The 20,145-nt window shown below is 46.1% G+C and overlaps 1 protein-coding gene across 2 annotated transcripts in view; it reads right to left on the bottom strand.

Annotated features, from left to right (window-relative positions):
• TSPAN32 (tetraspanin 32) overlaps window positions 1-19,394 on the bottom strand; it is a 37,522-nt gene extending 18,128 nt beyond the window's left edge. The window contains exons 1-4 of one of the 2 annotated variants that reach the window (XM_005499245.4): window positions 18,464-19,394; window positions 16,314-16,428; window positions 14,940-15,037; window positions 8,062-8,136 (exon numbers count right to left, since the gene is read on the bottom strand). In XM_005499245.4, the coding sequence (XP_005499302.2) occupies window positions 8,062-8,136; window positions 14,940-15,037; window positions 16,314-16,428; window positions 18,464-18,529 (354 nt within the window). In that variant the 5' untranslated portion in view covers window positions 18,530-19,394. The remainder of the gene's footprint in view (window positions 1-8,061; window positions 8,137-14,939; window positions 15,038-16,313; window positions 16,429-18,463) is intronic. The other variant, XM_065065186.1, reaches the window with a different exon arrangement.
• Between the last annotated feature and the right edge of the window lie 751 nt (window positions 19,395-20,145).

Genomic DNA, 20,145 nt, shown 5'->3' with positions numbered 1-20,145 from the left:
TCATGTTCTTTCAGTGTCGCCAAAAGGGATGTACTCACTACCATCACTCAGAAATATCCCTTCAGCAGTGGCTACCGCAGAACCCCTCACTTAGCTATGAACTGCAAGTTAGTCAGTTAAGATGTGAAACTGGAATAAAGTGGTTGACCAACACAAAACACTTCCTTGCTCCAGTAAGACAAACACTTCTGCATTTCACTATCTCTGTCTTGCCTTTCCTCTATGGTGTGCAGAAATACACGTGTTCACCACATGTCACAAAGGAGAATTGCTTGGTTTGGATAAAGAAATGATGCAATTGCAGTGAAACAGAGGAGGGAAAACTACTCTGAGTGCTTTAATCCAGGTTTCAGAGCAACTCCCACCACGTGGATCTAGCACATGGTAAGATGGGGTCCCCCTGTTTCATGCTTGACTGGGCTTTCATCGTTATATCTAACACAGTCATTACAATTTGCTACAGCTTTGTATTTCCTCAATAGCACATCAGCTCCTCTCCAGCCTCCCTGAAGCAGATCAATCCCAGCTGCAGAAATCTGGACAGTGCTGCAAACCAAAGCAGCCTTTGAGCCCCCCTCTTAAAAACTGCACACGTTAAGAAGGTGCAGCTCCCCTCTGACTGCTGGCGGTCACTGGAGCCTGCTGATGTGAGAAGAACCAGATGAGGCTTTTAGCTAAATGTTTTTCACCTTTTATTTCCAATATCTAGATACAGATTTTACATTTCTCTGTCTCTCTCTCTATATATATATCTTAAAAGAAAATGCACTTCCCCCCACTTTCTAGTATCAGAAAAGGACCAGGCAACCTCTGACCATCTTTTGTTCCATCACTGAGGGAATACACAGAAGGAGACAGAGCAAAAATCACAGTGGAACAAAAATTTCAGGAAAAGCAAAGCCTCACAAAGCTATGAGTGACACCAGCCTCCGTGTATCAAGGTCCTCTTGGTGGTTAGGGGTGTGCTTTTTTAAAGAATCAAAAACAAAACCCCAAACAACCAACTAAACCCCTTTTCTCACATGCAGTCCTTGAAACCAGTGCCAGGCAAGACTGTTTCCTAACAGAAAAGTATTGGAAAAACATTGAAAACCGTTTTAGCTTAGAAAGACTTGTATCAGCAATAGAACTAGCCCCAGGGCAGCACTGTCACCTCGGAGCTGGCGGTGGCTGCCCTGCCGTGATGAGCATCCTGCAGCCATGTGAAGGCTGGATATGCCACGGTGACAGTGACCATCTGGGTGGCTTCAGATGACACTGCTGGAGACAGGAGCTCCAGCTAATGCTCTGCCACGGAAAGCAGCAGAAATGGGGCTGCACAGGCTCAGTGTCAGTCCAGTGGTGAATTATAAAACCCATGTGTACAAATGCCTGTGTGGCACATCAGACAAAGGAGACCAGAGTCTTGCTGGGTGGAGCAGGCTGTTATTGCACGATGAGAACATAAATACTAGGAAAGAGTCACAATATTTAAAAGCACTAAGGGGGAGGGTTTTCTCCCTTTTTGGGTTTTCCCATAGAGTTCAGAGACTGGGAAAAGCTTGGTGCTTATTTTCAAGTGTTTGTGCCTGGCAGAATAACAGCAAGAACAAGGAGGACATCACATTATTCACAGTGTTTTGGAAGAGAAATCACTGATTTTTCAAAACGCTTCTTGAAAGACCCCCGTGAGTGGCTACAATCCCCATCCAGCCCCACTGAACCAGAAAACAAAAGGAAGCTACCAGTATGCTTTGGGTCTGGTTTTAGAAAGCACCTGAACACACCTTCAGCTTGTGTTAAAGTCCAATTGAAATCTCTAGGACTTAAGCCTGCCTCTAAACATGGCCTTCAGATGAGACGGACTACACCCTGTAGGAGTTGTCCCAACACACACTGCTAGCATGAGTGACAGAAAAAAACATGTCCTGGAAAAAACACAGACTGGCTTTGCTGCTGGAAGGACCTCTACAGTTCCATTTAAGAAATTACCTGGGAAGCACTGGGTCACTCCTTGCATACCTGCAAAAACAAGTAATGCAAGTGCACATGCTGGCTTTGAGCACACAAAACCAGGACTTTTTTCCTGGCAATCCAGACAATGCTGTGTCTGACTTTGCAAACGTGCTGGTTAGAAGGAACAGCCACAAACAGAAAACCAGCACTGATCCCATATGCAGGGAAGAATAAAGAATCTGCTCTTTTCAGGATCAGGCTCCAGGTGTAGCCATGCTTGTTATTTAACAGCTGCAACTGTCAATCCCAGCTTTGCACCCTAGGCTCTGCTAGCAAATCATCACATCAAATGATGCCACCTTGCTCATTTACAAAGGAGAAAGTTTCAAGCAGAGCAAGACTGCAGGAGAACAGAGTGTGCATGGCTTGTTTGTGTTCCCCATCCCATAAAAAGCTAAATCCTCACATTTATTCTCCGAGTATTATGCAGTGTAACACGAAGAGGCTAATGCCTTTCTATGCACGTGGAGCCAAAAGCCCCTGGTGGAACCTGCATTTGAAATCAACCAGCAACTTCACAGACCATCTGAAGATTAAGAGATTGCCACATCATTGCAGCCGGTGCAAATCCAAGTGACACCTTCATCTACAGGATGTGGGAAATTGGGCCTTTATACCAGAAGTACAGGCAACTATTTGCACCAGTGCTTAGTTTCAAATCTTTTCCTAAGTTGGGAAATCACAATTTAATTGGTTTTAAGGTAACATTTACCTGCGAATGAATATCTGTAATTAAAAAGCTCGTTCTGTTGCAAAATTCCTTCCACTTTGCAGCAATTTTATTTTTGTCACTTCATCCTGCCATCCTGACCAGCTTATAGGGCCAGATCGCAGGGCTGCAGGAAGGATCTTCTAAGCTGCTGCAGAGGAACAGCAGAAGATGGCATGACACTGAATTTCCTCTGGCCTCTGTCACAGCAGTGCCCAGAATGAACCCCCAAACCTATTTCTGTGTTGGCTAGCAAGGATACCAAAAATCTTCTATACCACAAATGCAAAGCTACCCTTTCCTCCAAGTTTATAAAGCAGTGGTTAATGGGTGAGGAGAGAAGGAAAGCTGGAGTGCAGGAGGAAGAAGCAGCAGCCTCCTGCACCAGCTGTGCCAGATGTGGCATAAGTCTCTCCTACATCCTTCTCCACATCCCAGATCCCAGCTGCATTGGGCTGTGCTGGAAATTACTAAGAGACCTCCCCTGAACAGGCAGTGGTTTGTGGGAAAGGAGCTGCCATAAAAATAACTTTGCAAAACAAGACTCAGCTCTTTGGATTCAGGAACCAAGTCTTCCTAATGTGGCTGAAAACCAGCTGAAAACCTCAACATTTCTGTGGTTACCACAGCTGTTCCATCAAAGGTGCTTGCATAGAGGTTATCCTCCCTGCCCTCCATTGTATGTCGATCTCTCATTTGTTTTGATTGCATCAACACTGTTGGTCCTCAAACGGGTTTGTGACACCTTCCTACCAAGACCACATCTCCCACCAAGACCATATTTTGGCCCAATGGCCCATAAGGAGGGCAACCAAATGTGGTCCTTATCCTCATGAAGACCCTTGTCTGCACTGGGTCGGAAGTGGGAAGAGATTGATTCTCTCAAGTGATTTGTGCCAGGCAGTAAAGCACACTGGAGTTTCACAGGGCTTTGGGGGCTGGGCTGGGCTGTTTCTGGAGCCGTGGCCTTAAGAGCGTGATGGGACAGAGGGGAAGGAGGAGTGTTGGGTGCTGCAGGTGATGGTGGGGCTCAGCAACAAGCCAAGATAGAAAATACTGACATATGAATGGCTCAGCACTATAGCTAGCAGGAGAAAAGTTACTTCAACAACCTCCAGATTACAATTATTTTAATTTCAGATTTTCCTCTGAGCAGCTGACCTGCCCAGGAAAGTTTGACACCTCTCCAGGTCACAGCAGCACCTTTTCCATTGGTGCCATTGGCTGAGAGGCAAAGTTTTTGTAAACCAGGAGAAGACCCTAACAGAAAGGCTGCATTACACGTGCTGGCAAGACAGATAGAGGATCTGGGATGTTACTCTGGTTTATTTGTTCCTCCCCATTTTGTACACCATTTTCTCTGCAGAACCTACAAAGCAACCACATTTTGGGAATAGGTAGGTTATTAGTTCCTTGCTAAAAGTATTTCAATGCAGATGGATGCAAACCAGCCTCAGAAGGCAGTATGAAGGAGGCCTGGACCTCTCAAAACCCATTCAATAGAGCAGAATGATTATGATGCTGAACAGAAGGTAAAACATAATAAATCTACCCTTTTAGGATAAAGCATGATAAATCTCAGATTCATGATTTTTGCATGCACAGTATATGTTATTTTAAGAATAAAGACTGTGGTGACCCTGAGTCTGTTTGGGATGCAGGTAACTTGAAATTAAAACACATGGCATCTGTCTGAAAGAATTGGTTCAGGAACTACAGAAGGTCTCAAAAACAGAAAAGAATGGGAAATGAGAAGATTCACATTTTGTTTACAGTGCCCAGGTCTGAAAATATCAAATATTTACAAATAACTTATTTTTCTCCTGCCCTGTGTAGCTTCTCTTTAAGAGGTACTGTGAACATGGCTCTGAAAGAATCAAAAAGGCAAAACGAGCAACTTGCTTTCATCATGTTCAAATGACATTTCTATCTACTGCCTCTTGAAAACAACCATCAAAACAAGTTTTCAACTGAAAATAGGGCTTTTCCGTTTTAGCTGATTTTCTGTAAGAGTGGTCTGCTTTATGAAAGAAATTTAGATTTTTAAAAAAAAATTTTTGATTTTTTTTTTAAATTTAATCAAGAGGAGTAAACCCCTGAGAGCATCTGGCCATCTGGTGTGGTTGGGTGCAGGAGGGACCTCCCACCCCTGGGGTCCAGAGGGAGCGAGGGCTCTGCTGTGCGCTACGGCATTTGGCACCTCACCCGTGGAGAGGGAGAGGACGGCTCTACTGATGCCAGCTCCCACCTGGCATTTCCAAATGGAACAGGCTGATCTTCTGCCTGGTGTTTCATGGGAAAGTCAACCTATTTTGCATGGGAGAAACGCAAATTTTTGGTTTAGCCATGAACACGAGGGTAATAGTCCCTTGGTGCTCTCAGAGGCACCTGCAACGGGCATGTTCATCCATATTGAGTTTTATGTCCTCAAGTTCCCTTCCTTTCTTGGTAACTGTGTACATCCCATCAGGCTTACAGGACACCTGTCAATTTAGCTGAGTTTTCTTTTTTTCTCTGTATTACTACAATTAACTCTTTCTGGCAGAACCAACATGCAGTAGGCTCAGGAGGATACCTGCTTTAATTTTGCTCTTTATTTTGAGAAAGACAGACAAACAAACTGCTCTATAAGGGCACTTCAGGTGTCTTCCCCCTGCTCCGCTCAGTTTTCTGTACCATGGCACTGTCTCTCTGTCCTGGAGGGGCATTAACATCTGCATTTCTCCCTCATCTGCATTTCTCTCTCTCACATCTGCATTTCTCTCACTGGTGAGACAGGTTAGCTTTCAAGCAAAACTGAATTTCCATATGTTTTGTAAGTGACTCTCCTAACCCTAACTAAACATTTCCTCATTTATTATCCCCTGTTTCTGTTTGCATTTTAGGAAGCAGAGGAACCAAAGAGGATCTCTAATGGTATTTTAATTTTTCTGTTGTCAGAAATGCTGCTATTTTTCTTTGCCCAACAAGTGGACATTTTACAAAACCCCCTCATTTTGCCTAGTGGAAAGTGTTTTGCTTAAAGAAACCCAACAAACTACTGAAGCTAACAACAACACGTGGGTACCTTTCTGGGTAGGGCACTCAAAGCAAAAAACCAGGATAATAATTTGAAGTAAAACCAGGTGTAGTGATTAAGACATACATAAAGTCATTCCCCTCTAAGTATTTTCAGCAAAATATTTGTTGAATGGCACATCCTGTTATTAACTTAATATACAACTTTTTCTTGTGACCTTTTTATACCTTACTCCACCTTTGTGGAGTAAAAAGAATAACTAAATAGTCTCTTTGGATAATGCAATTTCACAAGACCAACAGATTTTCTGGTGCTATTTCTCCTTCAGTAACACAACTTTTGTTCCAATCTCTCATTACAAACTTCTGCAGAAGGAGGAAACTGTGCTTGGGGTCTCCCTTCTGTGTTGGTCACAGAAATATTTCCGTATTTAATTGTTAGTATGTTTTGCTTGAAACCAGGGAAACTATATACAGAGGCTGTGGCAAGACTCTTTTTCGTGAGTATCTCAGCTCTGAATCCACTTCAGCCAAGTAAGTGTAGAGATAAAAGATGTTGCTGTGCCATCAGCACTCACCCTGATGTTTGCAAAGCAGCTGGACAAATTCATGGAGGAAAAATCCACTGAGGGCATCAAAGGCACAAGCAGGTACCACCAGCAGGCACCTGCGCCTCCAGCTGTTGGCACCTGAAAAAGCATTGCTTTGTGCTCGCTGGGTGTTTATGCTCCTAGCTTGGCAAACAGCGGGTGTGCCTGTCTGGGAGTGGGTACCTTTGGTGTGATCCAGCATAGCTATCTGCATATTTCACAGGATTTTTAACTATTGTGGCCACTGGTTAGCTCTGGGCAAACTTTCTGAAGAAGCAGGAACCTTACCCCTCCCCTTAGCCTTGATATTGCCCTTCAGGCTTCTGCTTCCAGAAGGACTGGATTTTAGTTTTTGCACAGGACACTGAACCATTATGGGACATGGCTTCTTGTCCCCAACAAGTGCAATTCCTGCAGTTCTAGCATGCAGAGTCTCCAGGTTTTTGATGCAGTTGTGCTCCTCCAGCACAGAACAAAATGTCTTCTGATGCTCTTTTCCTGATACACTGTTCTTCAGTCCTCCACAACATCTGTAGCCCTAAAGAGATGAGCTGGCAGCATCAACATGACCCTAATCCACTGGCATGATGTTTCATATCACCCATGTCCTTATCGCTGGCCAGAACATTGCAGGTTGCAGCACATGCCTGTGGCTGGGGAGGAACGAAATGGAGACAGGGACCAACGTGCTGCATGAAATGTCTATCAAAATCCTAAATGCTTATCTGAATTACTGTTAGATCATTTGGATACTTGCCCAAAGTATCTATGTTCTGCTTTCAAAATGCCTGAGTCTCTTAATTTTTTAAAAAGTTTATATATTTTTTTTTTTAATGCAGGGAAATTGAGACCAAGCAGCAACAAATTCCTCTGAATGAGAAGAGGAATAAATATACAAAAAGCAAATTATATCAGACTAGGAAAGGGTTAAAAAAAATTATAATCCTCTTTAGGCTGCTAAAAATTAATTTCAATTTCTGCTTTCCCCAGCAGCCTGGTACCATAGCCTCAGGGGCACCCCAGCCCCAGGGTAAGGGTACCCACTGTGATGCACAGGGCTGTCTGTCCCTCAGGAGCTCTGTGTGCCTTGACTCAGTTTCCAAGGCACTTTGCATCTCCAACACCATCTACCACACTACCAGAAAGCTATGGGTTAACAATTAAAACCTTGGCTTTCTGGCAAATTTGACCTCATACAAACTTCTCTTCCTGGTCCAGCATGACAGTGACCCAAACCACAATTTTCACACTAGTGTTTTTACTGTGCCACTGCTGCTGGTTAATGAACATACCTCCTGGGTGTTTCTCTTGGACATTGCCAGAGACGATGTGAACAGTCACAACCTGCCACAGCCTTAGAATAAATAATTGATGTTAGCAGGAACCAGAGCTGGGTGGAAATGACTTTTCAAAAGTCAAGCATCTCAAGTAAAATGAACATCCTCTGCAAAATAAAATCCCAAAGCTAATTAAAATGAGAGTTGCATTTTCTTTTGCCTTCAGGACAAAGTGTTTGCCCTGCGTGAGGGTTTCCATGGCTTCTCCCTTCAGACAACCGTATTGGAGAGGCAGCCGATGAAGGCGGCCCTGTTCTTGCAAAGGATAGATGTGACAGAGCGTGCATCTGATAGACCTCGACATGGATGGCTTTATTACCACCAGATGTCCCTTTTATGGGAGAAATCATTGCTACAAAAATATCTCCATCTGACGAGATGCTGGTGGTATTTCCTAGCAGCCGATGCTTACCTCCGTGCTGTGCATGTATCTCCAGCAGGCAGCTGGGATCAATCCGCAGAAGGCCAGAGCAAAACAGAAAAATCCCTGAGGATAAAGGGGAAAAGTACCATCAGTTGCAGCATGGGGAGAAAAATACCCATTGGAAAACACTGTTGGGACACATTTAATATGCTTGTTTGAGCAAGTTTAGTTAAAGTTAAAGCTAATTAGCCCCTTCTTTTAGTATCCCTCATAATGCTGCTTCCTTAAAAGAAGATAGATAATGATGTGATTCACCAACAGGAGACCTCTAATTACACTTGACTGTTCCACTTGGAAAAAAAAAAAAGAGAGAAAAACATTATATTTACAGTACGCTCCTCTTCTGTAGCAGGACTGTGCCCCACAATAGCACCTCCTTACTCACAGGGTTCGATTCCCCATGTTAAAACTAAGCTATCCATTTCAAATAGGGGAAAATCCACATGAACAGTCCATAAAGAAGTGAAAAACTGGGATGAAGAGCAATCTGCTCTGGAAAAGGAGCTGGACCCTGAGAGCAAGGTGGCAGCTGGATGACGAAGCCGCCCTCCTTAATTCAGCACCAACCCAGTTAGACAAAAGGACGACAGAAATATAATTAAGGCCAGCAACTGACCCTGAAATGTTTAAACAATAATGGCAACAATGCAAGAGGAGGCTTGACTTTTGCCTTCTTCCCTATGCTTGCAAAGCTGGAAGTTAGATGTGTTGTCTCTTTATTTGAACAAACCTGATCCAAAAAAAAACCCTGATGTAAACAGCGCTTGCCTGTTGTGACAGCTGGACCAAAGGATCTTGTTCACATTAGAAAAACCCCAACAAAACTAAAAAAGGAAGAAAAAAAGCGCCTGTAAAATGTTTGAAAGCCAAACGGGCTCATCAAATATGAATCCACAGCTTAGTCTCGGAATGGCAAAAGATGATGAATAAGCACCAGTGGAAAATTAATGCCCTTACAAATTTTTCCATGCAACTGTCCCTCTTTCAACACAAAATTATGTAGCAGGGGAAAACTACCCAACTGACTGAAGCTTATTTTTGTTTCTATTCTTTTTTCTATGAGTGTTTTAATAATATGATATAACCGAAATCACTTAAAAAAAAGATTAAATCTTTCATGAAAGTTTACCAAATTTAAGCTTAAGGAGAGGAAGAATAGCATTGCTGCTACCAATTCTGCTTCACCAAAAAAATTCTGCTTAAAAAAGCATGGTTTGAAACCAAAAAAATAGCCCCAAACACCCCCATATGCAGCAAGAAAGGAAAATGTGTTACTTTAAATGCTGGAAATGAACACGAACATGCCAACAAACTGCCTTCTGCTGGTTCTTGTCCATCTGCTGCCTGCTTTCCCCACTCTTTCAGGGCTGCCTTGTTTCAGGCTCTGCATCAGACACTGAGGAACACCGTGGTACGGCTCTTGTGAAAAACCTTAAATTACATATGTCTGCTCTCTCCTTTTATTTTTTTTGACAGCTGCCTAGCCAGGTAGTGCTGCCTTGCCAGAAGCTGAAATAGGATAACAGGAGAATTGGGACTCTAAAGGAGAAGAAAGTCCGATCAAATGCTGATGTGACAAGCAGTATACAAGTAGCGAAGATGGGGAAGAGCACGGAGAGTGAGTTGCTATGGACCGAAGCATAGAAAGACCAAGCCCAAACCCAGCTGGGGTGGGTGGTTCAGCCCCTGCAGGTAGAGCATAAACTGAAGTGGGGAGAGGTGAAGTTACACAGGCATTTCAGATTGCTTCTCACTAGGACCAGACCTTGCATTTTGTACCTCCTCCAACAGCTTCCCCCCCAGACAAAGTCAACATTTTCACCAAAATCAAGCTTAAAGACAATAAGAAGAAAATAATGGCAGATGAAAAAAAAAAAACAACAGCACTGATAGCAGTATAAAAGCTCTTCTGCACATCATTACAGCAAAGCTTTAATTGAGAGGATCCACCATGAACCTGGAGAGTGAGAATAGCAGTGTGCCAGTGGCACCACCTCCGTTTCTCCCTTTGTGCTCTCCATTCCCTCCCACACCAGCTCCAGCACTTACAACCCCAGCAGATTAAAATTCCTCCCATCTTCCCTTCCTCAGCTCCACCCCACATCTCAGTCCTTCATCTCCAGCATCAGGTCCCCCTTTTTCTCTGTGTAGCTTCCCTGGGAATACCAAGACCTCGGAAAGCTCCCCCTCCATTGTGCTGGTGTGGAGCAACTACGTGGCTCCAAGAACATCTTATAAATGAATTATACACTGCTTTTACCCTTCCCAGCCAAAAGGCCTTTGCAAGAGCAACTTTCTAATTACATTATAAGACATTTGGAAGAAAAAGAAAAAAGCAATGCATAGTTTGCATACGAAATGTGGAAGGGTCGAGGCTGGTTCACCATCTCCCAGACCCCTGGAGCTCCTTGGAGCTGGCCGTGAGCTTCTGCCTGCTCCCTTTGCAACCACATCAGCCATGCAGAGTGCTGTAACCAGCCAGACACCAATTACTCTTTTATGAATGACCTTGTTTCCATCCTTGCTGCAAGGGACAATTTGTCTTCGAGAGACTTGGCAGAATTTGCAGAAGCAGCATCTTGTCTGTTGGCGGGTGTATCTTTTAAATCACCTTTCTGGTGCTTCCCCTTTGGTTACGGGGGTCTGCCGTGGAAGAGGGAGGGATCCTCTTGCTAAGACTGAGCTCAGCAGCTCTGCCAAACCCCTACACTCCCAGAGAGGGAAACAATCTGTTCCCTGCTCAGCTCCAGCTGCTTTTTGGTGCTGCTGTGGCCACTACAAGGGCCAGCTCCCTACCTACTTCACAGTCCAGGGGTGGAGAAGGGGGGAGCTAATTTCAGATTGCATCCATCAGGTTGCATCCCTCCCTCCCTGACCCAGTTCGTCTGAAAGCACATGATGTTTTTGCTTTTCCACACAACAAACATGAGTGAGAGACCTCAGTCAGAAGGAGGAATCAGTGCTTGGCTCCAGCTGAGTACATCAGCTCTGCCTGTGCCTGCTTCCCGGAGAGCACAGATGCCTTGCACGGGAACGCTGCACCACAAGGGAGAGCACAGGAAACATAAATTGCAAAAGCAAGATGCTGAAGTGCACTACTGTGTTATTAAGGACCCTTTACATGTTTGCCTACAATGATATACCTGGAAACAGTAAAGCAAACAGCCTGTGTGCTGGCCCTCCTGGCACATCACTCTCCATCAAAAACTGGGCTATATTGGGCACTCATTGAGGCTTTTTAAGAGCAGAAATTGTTTGGAACTAGTGCTTGGAACAGCTACTCCATCCTGAACACAAATTTTCCTCTAGACAAGTGTTTTTTAGGCTGGAAAGTTCAGGTGTAAGAATTTCAGCTGGGATATTCTGGTTGGCATGTTGACCTTGTTGTTTTTTTTTTTTCACTCTCCTCAATCCATCTGACCAGATATCAGCACAGGATGCCTTAAACCTCACTGAAGCCAGCGTCTTTCCTTTGTTTAAGCAGTACTAGAAAAACTGCAGTTTTCTTTCCTTCTCCTCCCCTTCAGTAGCAACATGGCCTTCAGGGGCCATGAGAGCTGCAGGATGTTTACATTCAGGACTGAATGCAGGATGGACCACGGATCACCAAAAACAGGGCTTGCCAGAACTGAAGGACAGTCAATAAACCTGCCACTACTCTCCCTGTGTAGGAGGAGCTTTGGGGATAATAGTCCAAGATTTCAAAACTACTTCTTTTTTTTTTTTTTAATCCTTAAGTTCTCAGTTAGTCTCTAGAAAACAGCTTCCTAGCAAGTGTCAGTGGATGCACAGTGGCACCTATCTGGTGTGGTGATGCTGCTAACACAGCTACAATATGAACTCCTGAGATATGTATGCTTCAACCAATTTGACCTGTTCTGGTTTCTAACCACTGTGCACCCATCACCATCATTAGAACAGCATCAGTAAGGCCTGTCAAGACTGGGGCCCCTCCTCTGTATGCACACAAACCTCCAGATACACAGGCAAGGTGAACGCTTGTAATTTACGTAGACAAGAAAAAAAAAAGTTAGTTGGGAAACTGAGGCACAAAAAGGAGGTGGAATCCACTCAACAGCTCATTGATCAGGGCAATGCTCCTCTAAGCCTGTCTGCATCCTCGCGAGCATTTCCCCAGGGCAGCTGGTTTACCAAGTGGCATTGTGGTGGATTAGCTACATCCCTCAAGCGTGGCTTGGTTTCCTATACAGCCACAGATGTCAGGCACCAATGCTCTGGTGTCTTTCCTCTTTGATTAAAGAGTGAATTAAATGGTCTTCTAAACAAGACACATGCTCTGCAGGGGAGGAGAAGTTCTTTAAAATCAATAGCAGAAGAAGGTGAAAAATCCTCTCTAATAACAGGCATAAAAAACCCATACAAGCTGGGGGGGCTGAACACTTCTGCCAGCTGCAGCCCAGTGGGGATCAGCAGGACAGGACGCAACACCAAGTTCCAGAGACCCACAGGGGCCTGTGATGACACCTCACCGCAGCCATCAGGGGCTGGGTCTCCCTGCCTGCTTTGCTTGCTTGCAGATCAGAGATTACATGAGAGTTTCGGGAAGGAACTGTTGGGAAAACAAGCAACGGGCTGGCCCTTGCTGTAAGGTACTGATAGTTAGAACAGGGGGGACAATTTGGAGGAATAAGCAAAGCTTCCCTAGGTGATTTAAGATGCTGATGAGCTGCTTGAACAAGGAGGACCAGAGAATAAGATTGCTGGTGACCAGCTCTTGGGTATTTCCCAGGGCCCCCCGTTAATTTCTGAAGGCTTGGGGACATACTACCCCCGCACCCCCTGCAATGGCGATGCTGGATGCTCCCTTACCCAGGGCATTTGCCCTGCATCTCCCGGTGCCGTGTGCTTCGGCCCGGCGGGCCCGGGAGCAGGGAGCTCGGCGGGACGGGAGCGGGGAGCTCGGCGGGCGCACATCTCCCTCCAGCGGCGGAGGATCAGTCGTGCCGGCCGGTCCCGCGGAAGCGGCCCCTCGCTCGGGTGCGAGCTGCCCCTCTCCCCTCGCATCCTGCAACCCCTTGCACCCTGCCCTGCACCTCCACACGCCCTCCCGCGCTGCCGGAGGCGGTGGAAACGAAGCTTCAAGGCAACCAAGCGGCATCCCGTTTTCCCCTGCCGAGAGCGGAGTGGCCTGGATGTCTCATTGCCACGACCACGCGGTAAACACCTTGCACCCTTCCTCCTCTTCCCACAAGGAAATGGTATCGTGTGTTTAGTGCAATGGTAACACCAGAGACGCAAAATGAAGACGGCCACCTCCCCCAGAGGTCCCAAGCTGTGAATGTTAAAGCAAAGTGAACAGGATGCCCTAGGAGCCACAGAGAAAAGTAGATGGCTAGTTCGGGGTTTCTGCCAGTGAAGGGTTTCTTTGGTAGCCAGAGCCTGGCTGCTACACCAAACCAGCCAGGCTAGGGGAGTCTATGGGAGGCTGAAGGAAAGGACCTACTGGGGGAGTCTATGGGGGGGCTGAAGGAAAGGACCTGCTTGTCCTCGCTTCTACAGCAAGAGGAAAGGAGAGCATCATCAGATGGCTCTCAGAGGAGGACAGCAATGCTGGACTGCACAGGATATGTTTTTCTTCAACTATCCCTTCAGGAAACAGCTATAATTTAAATAATCTCTTTTACCTAGTGGCATCTCACTGACCATGCTGTACACAGAGTAAGGCGACCTAATAAACACCACAGAGGAGCTTGTTTTCAGGCAGCCTTGACAATCTCCTCTAGTCTGTACATACCCATCTGTTGTTTCAGGTGTGATAATTGCAGGCACACATTAAAGAATACTTCAGCAAAAGAGAGGGGAACTATGCGTACTCTGCTAGCAGTATGCATGGGAAACATGTCACTAAGGCTGCTTTGAGCATCCCAGAAAGGAAGACTGTGTATCGAGAAGGTGGAAACATTAAGTTCAGTAGCTGCTTACACTAAGTTTTAAAGGTGTCTGCTTTCTCAGTTCCACCATCAGTATCATTTTCCCCTATTACAAAGATTAGGTATATCTCTTGAAAGCTAGTTTATGTATGACAGCAATGCAATGATTTCGTATTAAGCACAGCTTCATGCACAGCAACCTACCTGTTAACTACTGCCCTTCACACAACACAGGCAAACATGCGGTGAGCAGCATTTTCCACTCATCCTTCCAGTCCTGAGGCTGGAAGCTGCTCACTTCAGACTGAGCCTTATGTGCAGGCTGTGGTTTTAAATGGAGCAGAGCTCACAGTCCTCTTTACCAATGCTGGCAAGCCCAAAAGCACACTTAACTGTGGATGACAGAGAGAAGAAAGGTAGCACCTCTTGTGGTACCCTTCCACCTTCTTTTTGGGGATGAAACAGAGGGTCCAGCTCCAAGCCCCAGTGCCTGCTGCCGTGCTTTGTATGTCCTGCACCACCACTGCAGTGGATGTTTGCATTGAAGAGGGATGATGGGGGCTAACTCTGCTGTCACAAGTCAGAGGAACAATGTGGGACTCAAAATTGCACTAAGGTTTCCCCACACAAACCATGTGTTGGCTTGGTGAGAAAAAATATGCTAGGAATCATCATCGCTGCTATCTCTTTGGCAGATAAGCACCTCCCTTTGACCCTACTCCGAAAGCTGCATACACAGCTCCCTGGCGAAAGAAGCAAGGCACAGAAGGATGCCATCCTCAGCTGTAGCAGATCTGCAGAGTCATGCCTGTTACAAAAATGCCCCTTTGCAGCACAGCGTTCAGCAACAAGATGTCCTTCCCCAGGCGTGCATACTCCTGGACAGAAGGCAAACCAGGCCCCAGCACCACATTTCAAGGGTATCAGCCCAAGGTTACAAAAAGCCCCTCCCAGGCAGTCCCTCCAGATACGCACCATGGCAGTGAGGCATTGTGATTCCCGCACCGTGGCAGCAGAGCTCAGCAGGGCTGCGAGGATCAAGGTCATGCTGAGGCAGATGCCAAAGTAGAAAGCTGGAAGGAAGTTGGACATGGGAGCTGTGGTCAGAAACCAAGACTTCAGGGCTAACAGAGGCCTGGTCTGATACTTTCGCCCAGAGAGGGGCCAAAAAGTGCAATTTGGGGAGCTGGTCCAAGAGGACCAGGTTGCAGAACTCAAAATAATATAATATAATTTACCCCCCATATGTATATACTTTCTTGTCTGGCAGGGCTGTAAACCTCTGAGTGGTTCACACAGCTCCAGCTGAGCACCCTAAAAGGGTGACGGCCCACCCAACAGACCACAAGCTGTCAATCGTTTTGGCACTCAGATAAGGATCCTCCCAAATGAGGGGTGCTGACACGCAGCAGCTGTCCCATGGCCCCTATCAGGACTTTGTGTGCCCCTAATCTGGTGCAACACTCGCCCTCCAGTTTCCTTCTGGCTAAGGCAGGGTCAGAGCCGGTTCCCCAGGGCAGGGCTCAGGGGCCACAGCCACTGCAAAGGGCTTTGCAGCCCTCACTCAGGGCTAACCGTGCAGAGTTAACACTTGCAAGCAAAGCAAGTGGAAGCATTGCTGGAGACGGGTGACTGGGAGAGCTTGCAAGACTGGGTTAAGTGCCAATCTATATAATCCCTGATGTGCGTAGGAAAGGACAAGAGCTGCACTTCAGCTTTGGGCTAATGTAGTCTTTACACCTGCCTTGTTAAACTGAAATTGAGAACCAGGATCTAGAGAGGGTATGAGCATGTTTAAGCCCAGACTATATCTTGGAAGAAGCAGCAGAGGCAAGTAGAATATTTTAGCATCTGGGTTGTTCTTATCTCTTCGCTCTAAACTTGTACCCAAGATTCAGTTTATATTTCTCCCTTGTGTAGGGGAAAACCCCCACATTTCCTCCAAAAATAGGTGTTTCTGTGCTTTTCTCCTCCCAGCCTCAATTTTCCATGCTCTGCTTCAACTCCTATAACAGTCGCTCTCCCTGTGCTCCCAGGGCCCTTCCAGTCCTATCGCACCTTTAGGTTCAACTTTGAGGTTCTGCTGAGCCTTCAATGCAGCACCAGGAAAAGATGGGGAGACAGTGAACAGAGGGACAGGAGTGAACACAGAAGCACCTGCATGCCCTGTGCTCCCACAGCATCCTTCAGTGCCAGGTGAGCAGGTATGATACAGGAAAAAGTGTCTGTGGGACTGTGTTAGCCCTGACGCATCCTTTGTGATGCTTTTGCACTTCCTTTGACTGCTCTGGGGAACTTTGCAGCTCCTGGGTTCGCTGAAGGTCTCACTGAGATGTGACTGCAACGTACCTGCGTAGTGGATGAACCTGTAGGAGTTGCTCTCCAGGGAGATATTGCTGATGAGGGTGAAATGGAGTCCGTAGTGGGTGACTGTGCTCAGCGTGGCAATGGACAACCCCAGCAGCTGGAAAATACAGTTATTGGGAAGGGATTGACAAGGCAGCAGCTCCTGCTGAGCGCACACAAAGCTTTGACGTGTAGATGGATACTCCCAAGCCCCACACAGATGCGGACAGCCTGATCATTTGAAGCCCACTGTATGTACCCCTAAATTTACGTAAAAGGACAAACCCCAGACACTTAAACATACTAAAGCTCTATTTCTCCCTTGCATAATGTGTGCATGTGACACCATGCAGCCCATGGTCTCTTGGCCAGTGTCTGTGGATGAAATTCCAACCACATGAAGAAAACCCACACCTGTGCTGTCCTACCCCACTCTACAGAGTATGTACGTGCAGTTCTGAGGGACGACAGCTTCAACAGTGGTTTCAGTCGGGGATGATGTTCTCTGCTTTGATATTTGCAATGCTAGTCCCATTGCCTGCTGTTGGCTGTATTTCCTAATGTAGAGTGCAAAGAGCTGAGTCTTGCACTACTCTAAGTAATCTGTGTTTATTTCTGTCTCTGCAGCATGCACTGGGCTGTCCGTGTTTCTGTCCCATCCCTGAGAGCACTGGTATGCCTAAGGCACAGGGTGACTAGCAGCACGTTACCCTCTATATTGCCAAGAGCAAGTCCAGGTGATGGAGAGGGAGCATTTCTGATGGCACCTGGCTCTGGGGCAGGGCTCCCTGTGGCATGACCAGTGGCAGAGCTGGGACAGAGGCACCAACAGCAGGACAGTTAAAAATAGCTACAACTATACTGTAATGAACCTGGAAAATACAAGATGTGAGGCTAGCTCCTAGCTCCTAAGATAAGGTTTCATAATTTTGTGCCTTTACAATATGGAAACACAAGGCAGCTATCCCTGCATCAAATATGACAGCCCAGTGTCAACATAACCCCCACATTTTCTTCTACAGCAGACTAACAGCTGTTGCTGGAGAGTTATAGTTTCAGAGACTAAATGCATCCAAACCAATAGAATTTTCTGTTTATAAATAACATAATTTGTGGCACCTACTGATCTCTCATTCTGTGCATTACTGTGTATCTCAATCCACACTCAGCAAAACGCTAAGTGCGACACCAGTGAACTCAGATAGCCAAGAAACACCAGTCTAAAATCCTCCCAACAGCAAAAATGTGATTCTTGACATCCACAGCAGCTGTGCCTTAGCATCTCCTCTGAACACCTTTGGTAGCAATCCTGCTTTAATTTTCTCAAAATGACATATTCTGCTATTTGGAAGACCACTACAGCCAGTGGTCCTGAAATGTTGAAATTTGGACAAACTATAAATTCCATGTGGCCAAAAATAAGGCATTACTTTTTAATGATACTCTTTCCAAGCCACCATTTATCTTTGAACTAAATACAGATTATTATTATTATTACTTTAAGCTCTCACGTATTGAGGAAGTGCAAAAGCAACAAGCACATAAAACTTGAAAATGTCCAGGAGGAGCATTCCCAGGATTCCACCACTTCCCATCAGCTCTGACAGCAGATGTCAAGAAGCTTCCCTTCAATTTGCTTCAAGAGCTGCTGAAAAGGATCCCTAGAATCACTTTCACTTTGCAGTGTGGATCCACAGGTCTCACGAATACACTTCCATCAACATACACACTTAGTATCCTCACTGATTCCACCTGCAGTTGACCACTCTCCCAGCAACAAGTGTGACTGCAGCAGCTCCATCCTCCCTCTTTTGCTCCAAGGAGACAGAAGCAAGTAACATTTTTTTTTCTGAAAACCACTCATTCTGCCAGTAGCAACCTTTCCTTTCTGCTTCGAGACAGCTGCCGGGTTGTGAAAGAGCTGCAGTGGCGTGACAGCCCTGAGAAACCAGAAGTCTATCAGTGGAGGGGGGGCAATGCTGGCGGCCGGCGATAACCACCCAGGGTGCAACGATAACTCAGGCAGTTGGCTTTGCTCGCCCTCCACCCGCAAAAAACAGAACGTGGGAAAAACTGGCCCTCTCCGAGAGGGTGTGGGAAAGACAACAGTTCACCCCAATTCTGCAGAGATCCCCCCAAACCCACCTGCTCACCATGACACAGAGGCTGGTTGCCAGCAGCTGGCACTTGGTGGTCCTCATCCCACACCTCGGCCCCATGGCTGCTTGTCCCCAGTGAGAGCCGTCAGTTGGTCCCTCCAGCTCTTGATAAAGCCTGGGTTTCCACCAAAGGGAGGCATGGCCACAGCGGGGCCTCTCGGGAAGTGTAGTCCCCACCACGTGCCAATGCACCTCCTCCTGCCTGATTGTTAAATCCTCCTCAGAACAGCTGCCTCTGCCTGCGCTCCCTGTGAGCTGCCATCAGCTCCAACACGCAGAAAACTGAGAAAGGAGGAGAGGCATAGAGAAAAACAGCCTTTCATGGAGTTTGGAGCAAAGCTCCTTAAAAATGCTTTTGAAACTGTTCAGTCAAGGTTCAGTATCAAAATACCTTGTTTTTTGCTTTTACTGGGATATAGTTTTGTTTAATGACCATTGTCACTAGCTATATTTTTTTTTTAAATCTGCATAAATAGTGTATTGGGGAAAGGTTTAGGAAAAAGTTATTTAGAAAAAAGAACCTGTTGTTTAAAGAAGACATCAAAACCCTCAAACAGATCTGCATAACAGTCTTCCTTCCCCATTTAAAAACTATTACATGGCAATAACCTTTGGGGACACTCTATTAAAACTTTTATTTGCAGATGAGGGAAAAAAATCCCTTTGGTAGTATTTTATTCAGGAAAATGGCTATATGTAAACATACCCCCTGCTCAGGAGGTCCATGCTATCCACGGACATTTTGACTCTTTCTTTTCCCCTATGCCAGCAGTGAAGACTCCATCAGCCCACAGCTGCAGAAGACTCAGGTGACTCCTGGTTTTCAAAACCAGCTGCCAGATACATATTTCCCTAAAGTAAATTGCAAAGAAGCCTCAAGAACAATCTGTCTAAAGGGAGATTGAATGATTGAGTGCCTTCATCATCCCTAATTTTGGAGCTAGACTGGTGGAAAAGAGGTGAAACAGAATAACGGAAAATAGCTGCACTCCCCCCAGGTGGCAAAGAAAGGGGGTAAAAAGGGAGAATCATCCCACATCATTAACTGTAGCTACAGGAAAATAACAGAGAAGAAAGAGGAGTGGGGTGAAAAAAGGAACATGCATTTTGTAGAGCAAATAGAAGCAACAGAAAGTGAGTTGCACAGGAAAAAGTATGTCATGATTTTCTGACTACATCACTAGCCTTCTTGCAAGCTTTCTTGCAAAACATCTTGTTTGCAACCTCTTGAGACACCAATGAGAGCTGCCACAGCTGCTGTTTCCAAAAAGAGGTGTTCCCCATAGCTTACGGGTTCCTGCCCTGGTGGTGCTCCCTGATGCCCAGTAGGAGACACCGATGTATCCATGTGCACACAGAGAGCTTCCTACTCCAGCCACCAGCTGGGAACAACCTGAGAAAGACCAGCAGATGGACAGCAGGAAAGGGGAGCAGTGAGGAGAGGACTACAGAGAGAGGCCAGCAGGCTGGGGAGGCAGCTGATAGCCAGCCATCCATGTCCAGGAGCAGGAACCAGACACCATCTGCAGTAGCACAGACTCCCAGGGGACAGGAGCACAGCTGCAAGATGACCATGTCCACGTGGTCACTGCCATGTGCCAGGTGGGGAAAATGCCTTATAAAACACTGTGGTGGAGTCAGGACTATGTCCAAACACAGAGATGTTAGCACCCGTC

This window comes from Columba livia, chromosome 5 (assembly GCF_036013475.1).
Source record: "Columba livia isolate bColLiv1 breed racing homer chromosome 5, bColLiv1.pat.W.v2, whole genome shotgun sequence".
Taxonomy (NCBI): Eukaryota; Metazoa; Chordata; class Aves; order Columbiformes; family Columbidae; genus Columba; species Columba livia.
This window is presented reverse-complemented; position numbering and strand designations above follow the sequence as displayed.